The 11,339-nt window shown below is 44.2% G+C and overlaps 1 protein-coding gene across 1 annotated transcript in view; it reads left to right on the top strand.

Annotated features, from left to right (window-relative positions):
• T265_13460 (hypothetical protein) overlaps positions 1-11,339 on the top strand; it is a gene marked incomplete at both ends in the record, with an annotated part of 77,686 nt that overhangs the window by 57,917 nt on the left and 8,430 nt on the right. Inside the window, 3 exons of the mRNA XM_009168962.1 lie at positions 3,827-4,099; positions 7,728-7,814; positions 11,171-11,289. Coding sequence (XP_009167226.1) covers positions 3,827-4,099; positions 7,728-7,814; positions 11,171-11,289 — 479 coding nt within the window. The remainder of the gene's footprint in view (positions 1-3,826; positions 4,100-7,727; positions 7,815-11,170; positions 11,290-11,339) is intronic.

Raw genomic sequence — 11,339 nt, 5'->3', positions numbered from 1 at the left:
TCATTTTCTATCCGACGTTTTTAGGTGTTTTTTTTTTTGGGGGGGGGTGTAGATAGCGCAGTTATTCTAGTCTCCTATGGCAATAGCCCCGTTGACACGGGGTAAATAGTTTATTTAGTGGAAATCCGCTTACAGTACTCGATACTCAGGTATATAACCATCCACAAACAAGGGCATCTAAACACTAGATGAGGTGATAAGGACAAAATGAACTGGTATACAAGGATGGATGAGCTTTCTTACTTGGAGTCATGTTTGAAACGGTGCTTTGTTCCAGGAGCCTACAGGCTGCTAACGGACCGATCATCCTTCAAGATGTACTAAGCCGGATTCAGAGGATCGGAAAACGTACGGAAATGATGTTGATTCTCTGAGCTAAACGCACCTCGTTGATCAGTGATATGTCTAAAAGGCTGTGGTTGGTTACCTAGCAAAAGAATTAATTCCAGTGGTCAGTTTTACCAACAACATCAGGAAGATAATTGATAAAGAACCTCATGTAATTAATTCGTGTCTGGCGTGACTGCGTCTCTATGTGAACTGTCGAAGTAGCTGACCATGATGTTCATTAGATGGCAAGTTCGAATACGGTACATAGATCGGTTGATTTCACCCAGATGTTTTCGGACGCTGGGATACCACAAATGGCTGCCTTCTCAGCTTTAACACTGCGCACTCAAGTGTGACAACTAACTTAAAGAGCATCAAGTCGCTACATAGACATACTAACGTATCAATGCTATCATTCGCCTGCGAGATGTTTGGCCTGTGTCATATGAGCATGCTCGAACAATACTTCTTAGTTCACACTATACCGACCCCACTGCCACTCGCATGAAGTTTAATGTATAATTCTGAATCGTAAAATCTCCCAAGACGAAGCGATCGTCAACCATGGGTCGAGATTTTGCACATACTGAGTAGAATGCTTTGCCAGGATCCTCGTCGCTGGTACTTCTTTCCACATACAGTTGTTTTAGTTTCAGGACCCAGAATTTCTTAGCACAGCACGAACTCAATGGGAAGTTGAGGGTACTAGTCGGTGGACGAAACGTATTTCCAAACTTGAAAATGCTATTTCGTTTTGGTGATAGAGTACAAGTTCTTCACGAAATGGTTGCCCCATGGTTTCACTATGTTCGTATTACTGAACGTTATTTTACGTACTGTTTCCTGATTTACACTGTGTTCGAGTTGGATTGTTTCACAGAACTGACACAGTGCTAGGAAGTCGCTCGTATACATATTCCCATATCGTTCTGTGATGCTATCCCAAATACGGCTTGTTCTGTAAGTGACTCCCGAAACGCCAGCTAGGCCTTCCAATTGACAACTATACAAGCTGGGCCCACTTTCTCCGCCCACTTTAGGGACGCAGTAAGCATTGGATGCTAGACTGTCCGTATTTTGTTTGATGTCGGAATCCAGAGTCTCTGTGTACAAGGCCTCTTCGCTTACTAAAGTGACACTTCTTGCCTTTCGGAGACACGGATTCCTTGTTTTGTTTCACACTCCGTCAAAATTCCCCGAACTTGGAGCATTCTAAGTGGAAGATCGGCCTGCTCGATGTTAGTCTTGTTCTGGACGACCGCTTCAACTATCTTGCGAACCAGCATTTTTAAGGATCGCGGCTACTCGCTTCAAAGGCCGTCTATTTTCCTACTTTTTACTGGATATTTTCGATAAAAGCGATTTTTACGATGAGCTACAGAAACATCTGATCTCACAACCGATATCCCCAACCGCAATAGCCAGTTTGGAGTCGTCTGTGGGGTGGGGGGAGCTGTAGGTTTCAACGTAGAACAGGACCTGGGGATTAATACAGTTGGGAGCCAACCGTGTGCAATATGTTTGGTTTTCCCCTAGCTACTTGTAACCCAAAAACTGGTTAACATGACTAACTTTGAACCCGTAACTCTCAAAAGAAGGACCACCAGTTAACTGACTGCCTGTTCACTACTATCTTCTCAGCTTTAACCAATTTTCTTTTGAAGATTTGACTGTTTCTCCATAGACATGCACACAGCAACCATGCCACCGCCGCGGTTCCCGGATTCACATGAATCTCGTTTGGGACCACTCATCTCGTCCAGCTAACTGTTGGATACATATGCCCAACGCTTCTACTTTTCTAGGCTTGTGCTGTCAGGTCATCCATCCAGTTTAAGAAGACCCTATGCGTTTTTTTCAGAAAGGACTTTCGGTGTTGAGACAGCTACAAATTTCGATAACTAGTTCGGCCAGTGTGAAAAATCTTTCTGGAAATACCGACGATGGTCGACCAGAACAAGTTGAGTAGATTAACTAGACGCTTCAGCTTACTATTCAATCATCAACTGCCCATCACCAATAACGGCCTCCACGCCGTTCGTCACCGATTTTCCTAGTCAAGGTGAGTCAGTGGCGGCAATCATACCAATAAAAGACAAAAAAGTGTACAGGTGAAGGGACATAACTCTCCAGGATCTTTTTGCGGTCAGTACCTAAGCCTCTTCAAAATCTTATCTCAGTTTTGGAGGCCGAGGTTCTCCTACTGGTTTGAGATGAATGTGTAGCACTTGTGATAATCAGAAGGGTAACAGAACGGTACATAAGAACTATCGGAATGTCCGTCCGACGGAAATTGCAGCAGATCTTTGCCACACCACTGATGCGCCACTTCAGAGAATCGAGTGTCTCACCAGATCGAATCTGGCGGTCTCAGATGCAGGAAGAGGGACCACCAACCAAATATCGGTTTTCGGAAACTGCCGCGAAATCTGGTAACGAGCTACTGTTTGCTTCATTGGAAAAAAAAATTTACTGTATCAGTTACGTCGCTGACCCATTACATCTCACTGCTCGAGCAATCGAGCCTGTGGGAAAAAGACAAGGCTTTTACTTCAGAAGTGTGTTTGAAAAACATGTCCCTTTTCGCCCGCACTTTTCAGTTTTTCTACCGAATGGGAAATGTCTCATACTCTGGCAAATTTCCAAGGTCACAAATGAGTTCTACTACGTAGACTACAGATTTTGAAGGCGCTGGTGACATCGTCATCCTGAGCAAAGTTCCAACAGGATTGTAGCCTATCCTTACTCACATCAGTCACTGTTCTTCGCTGGTTAACTTTTGAAGAAAAACTTCACAGTCCTCAACCAAGTCTATTCTCTTAAGTACTGCGTTTCTGCCGTCCCGAATGGCAAAACACGACAAAGATAACCTTTTATTCAGCTGGAATCAGCAGTCCCTTACGTAGCATTTGATCATTCCGCCCGTACTGAGTGTGAGGTCTACTCTGTCTGTGCCGACCCAGAGTGCTTGCTTACAACGAGTCCTGAAAGTACGCTTGAACGGCAGAGTAGTGATGATGTCGGAAAGACTTTCCAAGTTGACCCAGCTACTTACGATGTTCTGGACACGTACTTCGTAAACCGACGGACTTCGAACCACCCTGTTCACATTCGGGAGGACAATCGAAGGTCTGGCTGTTGCCTTCCAGGACCGACTTGAACTGCTGGGTATGTGTACTCAGCTTAGTGGAATAGAAACTGGAAGGCATTGCTCAGGCCTTGCTATCGATCATGCATCACAGTCAGCAACGATTCTAAATATTCTTGCAGTCGATATGTTCTCACCCAGGAAAAGTTCGCTGTAAGTTGAAGAATATACTGATCACGACAGAGAAGTTTTTTGCATTTCCAAGCGTCACAGGAACTTTCGTCTCAGCAATCTCATGTCACACTGTTCCGGTAGCCTGTTGCTTTGTTTGCTTTGCGCTTTTTGGGTTTGAAACCTGTGGACAAAACAACGCCTTTTTTCCTCGTTATGAATCCGCCTATCCCACAGGCTTCAACCAGTTGGGCATTACCGCCCGAAGCAATTTGGTCCGTGGTGCCATGTACCCAGTGATGTTGCTGCTCCTCAGTCGCGATTACCATCCAGAAACCGACGAGTACAACTACTTCGACTTCACAGACGAAGAACGCGCCGTGATCATGCATCATTTTCCCACCTTCCAGCGGTTCACTGAACACCTCCGTATGGCTGGTCGCCTACTTCATCATCTCTGCCTGAGCTTGCCTGAGTTATCCTTATCGGCCGCTGTGGAAATCCTTCGCAGTAAGTTTCACCTGTCACTTGTTGTCCCAAGTGGCACAAGTCCGATAGGACATGTGCGGGATTGACACGATTTGTTCAAGATTGAGCGATAGAGCGGCTTTAGTTCACGTAAGCTGCCCTGTACTTTTACAAATGCTTGATCGCCTCTCTCCTGAGTGGCGTGTGCTGTCTGTTTGTCAATCGATGAGCACTTGTGTTCCAGGTGTTGGACAGCAGTGGGTAGTTGTATGTATGTGTTCCAGACAGATCCAGCTAATCACCGAGCTAATGTGCAAGTGTGCATAGGTCAAAATCGACCTTGGTTTTTCTCTGCGCACTTGCGCAACATTGACAACAAAATAATAAGGCCAACGTAGGACACGATAAGTTGCTTGTACATGTTTTTTACTTATTACTATTGTTCTTAGGAGCGTTGGTATTCACGTAATTGCCATGACTGTTGTGCGTTATGGATGTTAGCTCATAGTCATTCTGTGAGGCAAACAGTTTGATGTCCTGCGTCTCAAGTTACCTAACCTGGTTTTAGCGTGATATATGTGCGAACTTCCGGCGAAGCTGTCATTCGCTGTTTCATTTTCAGTTCTTTCTGACTTGGGAAAAATAGCCTGAGTCACTTTTTAAAAGTAGCCTTTATGTTTCTTAGAACCCGCTCCTTCCTCACAAATCGCGCCTTTGTTGAGCAACTTGTTCAATCTTTAAGAAAAGATGAACAGCGGTTGCGAACAGTAACTTAGCGAATAGTAGCTGGCTTCTCTAGTGGATTTCCTTGGCTTAGTGTTGCTGCCCTGACTCATAATTGAGACCAACCCGTCGAGGACAGTAGAGGTGTTCAATATGTCTCATTCGGCAGTTCTCTCAATTAGAAAAAAACCGTGTGCAAATGTAAAAATTGTCTTAAATGTCGAATCCAGCTTCAAGAAGACAAGTTACCTTCAATTTGACCAGTTTTACGAATCTTAGTACAACCTCAGAACCCTAGATAGAGTAAACCTCTTCGGAGATGTCAATTGGATTTTACTGTGACCAACTTTTGCGGCGCTGAAACCCCAATCCAAACACCGAGTTTGAGCCAGACACCTCGACACAAATCGTGGTTTTTGACTAGCCTTTTCTGAAGAGCTGAACAAATTTCCGTTGGCATATTGTTTAATGGTTCCAAAACCCAGCCATAAAGCTCCATCCGCAATGGAAGACCACCTCACTAAGTTATATTTGGCATGAAATTTTTGACTTCAGCGAGTGGCGCGTGTGCTTGCTGCCCGAAAGGTCTGTGATTCAAACCCAACATCTGCATCACGATTGCCCAGTTTTGGGCACCGTGGCGATATCTCAGCCCTCGTTCTTTCTTCGGGTGGCATAACAGTTAGGTGCCGAAAGGTGGTTACCGCTGAACGATCGTTATTGTCATAATTGATATTATTATAGTGATACGTGAATGTGCCCATGTACACTCTGTCAATGCAAACCTTGTCACGTAGGCCTAATGTGTTGCTCCTCGGAGCACAGTCCAGTTGTGCACTCGAGTTGAAGCTAATTCTTTTCAGGATAAAGTGTACGAGGCTTTCATAAGAACTAACTTAGGGAGCAAAACTGGTCGTATGAAGCTGGCTTCCCTTAAGGGACACCTAGGGATGAACGCCTCCATTTTTGTCTTTACCGGTCCGGTCATTTATTCTGACACCATAAACTAAGTTACAAAGCAAGCATACCACCAGATTGCTGTGTTTCCTCCTTACAGACATTCTCAAGAAATAAACACTTCGATTTTGGTGAATAGAATCCCTGAGGTACTTTACAAGACAATGCACAATAGACTTCGCCTCACCCTTCGCACTTTACCTACAAACTTTAAGGAAACACACTGTATTGCGTGAACGTCTCCCGTAGCCATCCATTTTTTTCACGAGGTGAACGATTTAAATATAGAACGATAGCTGAAACATCAGTATTTGGAAAAGTGTACTTACTAATTAGAAGATGGGTACGTAACGCATATGGCATTTACTATCATTCAAGAGTGCGAAATACCTATGAGGCCATCCTGGAACACGAATATTGAACAAGCAGACTTCAAAATGTACGTGGGCCCTTGTTTTTTCTAGCCGGTCGAGTGTACTCACCAATGCTGTGTACTTCGGTCGTTCTTTCGTCGTTGCATGGCCTTAACGGTCTAATACGGACTGTTGCGCGGTCAATTCTGTACTCTAACATGCAGGTTGGCCGAGTATTTTCATGAATTGTCATTCAACCAAGCATCGAATGTACATGGCAGGAAGAAGTTGTCAGTAGTGGTCACATAGGTTCCGAAGTAGCTAGCAGATTATTGCTGGCCATAGGAATCACTAAGACTGATTGATGTATTGCCAGATGGTTGCCCAAGCCTAAACAGGAACAATCGAGATACCGAGGTTGGGTTCGAACCACGGATCCTCTGGCTAATAGATTCGCGCCTTAATCAATTTTCATGTATAATATAGTAGTACCATAGTCTATGTGAACTGTTCATCCATCCAGACTTGCCTCTGGTCTTCATGCACTTCGGATTTGGATAGCAGTGAAGTTGTTGTTTCTCTCTGTTGCCCAGTAATCCCTCCAAGTTATTGGAAACATTGACGAAAACGTGCTTGTTGGACTGTATATCGGTTTGAGAAATTCCTACGTGATAAGCTTTACACTCACATATGTCATTCAACCCTTTCGGTTGCACTCCGTTAAAGATAGTTCACGCTACGGTGTGCACATACGGGGCTGTGCGAATGACAGTCGACACTTTGTTCTTCGATATAAAGTGACTTCGTCCGAATTGCTCATCTTCTAAATACGTTTGATTTTCAATCGATCCGTCAGCTGGTACTGAACACACTATCAGTGATTGCTGTCACCAAGGTGTTCTTGAGTTGAGATGCCTTAGTTGAGGAAGGTCGAAGGATTCAGGTGGACGAGCTAGCTCCACAAGAGTCCCGCTTATAACCTATTGCGTCTCATTTCCACAGTCGAGTTAAAAACTTGTGACTTTGTCTAACCTGCATTTGTGGTCTCTTTTCTCATTGAAAACCACTTTGTCAAGTCGCATTTCGATTGATCCTCATCTTCGGTAGACGATGGATCAATTCAGACCGGTACCTGAACACATCTTACAGTGGAGAATTCTCACGACAAATTGACCATATCTCAACTGTATACATAATTGGGTCGGGTGGCACTAGACTTGTCACACTTATGGTGAAGGCAAACTGCTGCATTGGTCGATCGATAGCTTAGCAGTGTCTTGATACTTGTGTACACGATCAGCTCCTCCTTGATTACAAGAGGGCCAACGCCAAGTTAACCTTTTCCGTCTGGTGACTTTGTATTGTAATTAGGCGGGGGTTGGTTGGTTGCTGTAACATTGGATGGTGATTCTAGGGAGAATGTCATCAGCACTGATTCGAGCGGCGCATTCATTCCATCTTACTCTCACTGCGAATAAGACAACCACCAGCAGCTAATATGAATGGGGGATTGTCACACTCTCTAAAGCACCCAAACTTTTGAGCCACTCCTGTCTAACCCGATTGTCTTCCTTTTGGTTCCATCCATATCGCCAACTTTACCGCTCATTTTGTTGTCTTCTTATTTGTTTCATCAGATCATCAGTTGCTCGAAGAACCCACTCGAACCAGTACACGGGAGCTGTTTATCCTCGCTCATCACAGCCTACGAGTCTGTATGACAAGTAAGAAAATTTCTTGGTTTCCTGTAGTTTACGACCCATTCTCTTGAATAGTTTTGTATTTCGTTTTTCCGGGACCTGTGTGTTCTTTGTGAGGAACCACGGTTGACTTTTGAAGGAAAACAGTTGAATTTGTTATTTGACAATATCTCTTCCGCCAAATAAACAACCAACGAGATTTGTCAACTGTGTCATTCTTTCGTAGTGTAGTGCAACCAAGAACTGGTCGCGAACTTTTCTAACTATTCTTCGTATACTTCCAAACAGCACAGGAAGTGTGGTGCATCTCAGCTTGCTGAGTTCGACTGCGAACTATTTCAGTGTCAAACAACCCGAAAAAATGTTGATTGATTAATTCCGTCGAATTCGGTCTGCTCGTGACCAGCTTACCTGCAAACGCAATGAACCCAGGTACTCCATGTGTAGTTTTATCGATGTATGAATACCAATTCAGTGCAGAATTTCGTATTAGTGGCTTTCGTTGACCTACTTGATTCATGACTTATCAGACTGTCTAAAGAAAGGCTGGCTACGCAAGCCAGAAGCTTGGTATGGCAGACCACCTTAGATCCCAATATGTTAGCGCCTATACCTGCATGGACGACAGCCTAAGCTGTCTATCAACTGAACTAAGACCGAAGTGGCCAGACGACTTTGTTTCACGCTTATTCATCGTACCGTGAAGCTACGTTGTTTGCGCCTCTGTGAACCGCATATTCGATTCACCGTGCAACTTCAATTTCCATTTATTGACTACGATGGGTAGGCCGACTCATTGAGTAATTGGTTGTTCAATTACTTACCCTCAAAATTGTTCCTGAAACACAAGTGAACCTGCTTGCGGTTTATGAGACATGGGAGACAGTTGAGCGGCTATCAGAAGTGGTCACTCATGTTGACGTACCGATCTATTTTCGATTCTGCTTGGAACATGACTACTCGCGAGTAGTCAGAGCATAAACTAAACGACCTTTAGATACTCGAATGGGATCCAAGACTTCCATCCGTCGTCAACTCTCTCGGTCGCACCGGAACTTCCGCCTTTCTTCTTCGTACAGTTTACCTCCTTTGCACCGTTGGTACTTTAGTTCGGTGTGACTTCAAAAGGGTCACCTGAGTGGAAACACGTATTGTAAAAAATTTGCCGGACCAGTGCATTACACAAGTGCCTCCAATATAAAACGGCCTTTTCTGTTGTGTATTTCATGAGCAGTCATGTCAATTTAGTTCTGTTAAGTACTCTCCATTGAAAACGTATGAACGTGAAGGTGTCTCTCTTGGTTGACCAGTACGCACGCAAAACCTACAGTCAAGTTAGAGGGTGTCGGTATTTTTCGGAGATATGCATAAAACAAGGTGTTGTTCGATACTGAGAGATAGCGTGTGTTCTGGGCGTATCTGATGCATTTATTTCGTTGTTGAATTGAAAACAAGGGGAATTCACAATCACCACAGTCACGCGATATCTTTCAGGGTTCTAGGATTTCATGTCATAGATGACCATCATACAGTGGAATCAGGTGGTAGACTCACGGCGATTCTCGCATCACGCTGTCTAGTGATAATTTCTTCCCGTCTTTTTTGTGAAGAGTTATTTGGAGAACTGTGACTTCAACGTGGTCCTTACCACTTAATGAGTCAGGTTGTGGTTTCTGTCCGAAATCCACAGACTGTCTTGCGTACGTGTAACAACGAAAACGTGGGGGAAATGAAATGGTTCCTATTTAGCCTAAACAAGTTCTTTTTTAATGTGCGTGGACTGCAGAGGGGAATCGTGGGTGTGTGAAAGACGTCCGCGTACTTTTAACAGAGGCATGCCAAAGCGCCCTTGTAGAGTCATTAGCCGTAGAGGATGTCGGCTACTCGGGAACGATTCTTCCACTTAGTCAGAACGGACCTCAATAGCGTTGCCCTTCTCTCTAGCACGCAACATGTTTTTGGATCTCTGTGGATTGAGTGAAAACTGGTTGCTGATATGGGGGGCCTGATATGTACTGAAAGTTAGGAGGTTCTGAGTTGAATGGAATCGGAAAAATGGAGAGCTTAGTAGCGTTACACAAAAGGTACGTGGCACTGCGCTTTTTCCAGACAGTCGATCTACCATTTCCAGGTTCTAACGGGTGAAAACTGGTGTCTCTGTGCCTTCTCTAATAGTTGTGAGTAAAATTCATGCATACGACGGCTTTACGGCATTTGCCCGAATTGTTTTTCGGTGCTGTGTCTTGTGTTGTATGAAATGGTTTCAAGATTGTCCGTCGGTCGGTGGTTCCCCTGGTCTTTAATCTACAATTCCGAAGGTCTTCGTTTTTCATCTCTTTTCTAGTGAACTGATGACAGATGGAGTGTTTAGAAACTGAACGAAACCTCATGTGTTCGTTTTCTTAGAAATAATTGCATGAATTGAGTGTGAATAAAGCTCGTGAAGTGCACTGGGCAAGTGATGCTGTATTTCTTTCCTGCCAGTGGTTCCCATTTTGTGTTTCTCCCACCATACTTACGGTAACCATTGCTTTATTTTGCTCGTGGATGGTGCGAACACCTTGGTTCTCAAAATGTCTCTCCGTTGCTGCCTCCTCATGATGTCTTCCAGTCTAGCAGATATTCCCCAATCCCACCACACTGAATGAAATTAACACGTCACCCCTTTGATTTCCTTATTGGTTTGCGCAATACACAGACCTTGGAATACATAATAACTATCGTTCTTTGTGACGACGTTGTGGTCACAGGTGACGTAAACACGAATCTGCTACCAAACGTGTAAGCCGATACTGCTATCGCATCGTTATCCACCACACCATTCAATGGCTGGCCCATTCAGTAACACAATAACATGCGAAGAAAAGTTATTTCCACAGGTCGATGGATAAGTTTGCATCCGGAGCTCGTGGGGAATGGTGCAGAATGGTCTGCTAAGTTGACGATGCGTCGTCCTTTTAGTTCACAGGGAGGTGGAAGGGACTTGATATTTGTTTTATGGGGTTTGAACGTTCACGGGAAGCAATAACGCTACTTCACAACCTGGGAAATCTGTACTTTGCACAACAGTTTAAACCTCCGGACTTACGGAAGACAGCTGGAGTTGCATTTTTACCCTAGAATCAAGGTACAGGATCTTTGTAACGTTGTTTTCCTGAATTAGTCTCCAGCTATTGATGCTCTGAAATGACCAGTAAACAGAAAAGCAGGGATACGCATTGCTCGTGTACATGGGAATTTCGAACTGATGAGTGGCGCTGATCTGATTATTTATATTTTTTGAAATCGTCAATTATTTATTGCCCGATTCGGGCGTCAAACACGACGGCCTCTTTCGGTGAACTGTGATCATTTCCTCATTGTTTTTGTTCTTCCTACAGGGTGTTCAGATTGTCCTCCCGAACAGGAGGGACGTCATCGGTGGGCTCAGTTGGTCGCGTTAACGAAAATGCTTCAGGCCATGAACAGGGAACATCACGAAATACTGACCTGCTTGAAGGTGAGTGGCATATATATATATATATATATATATATATATTGGACGTTGCG

Source organism: Opisthorchis viverrini, assembly GCF_000715545.1.
Source record: "Opisthorchis viverrini unplaced genomic scaffold opera_v5_68, whole genome shotgun sequence".
NCBI lineage: Eukaryota > Metazoa > Platyhelminthes > Trematoda > Opisthorchiida > Opisthorchiidae > Opisthorchis > Opisthorchis viverrini.
Note: the sequence above shows the minus strand (reverse complement) of the source record. Positions and strands in the feature narration are given on the sequence as shown.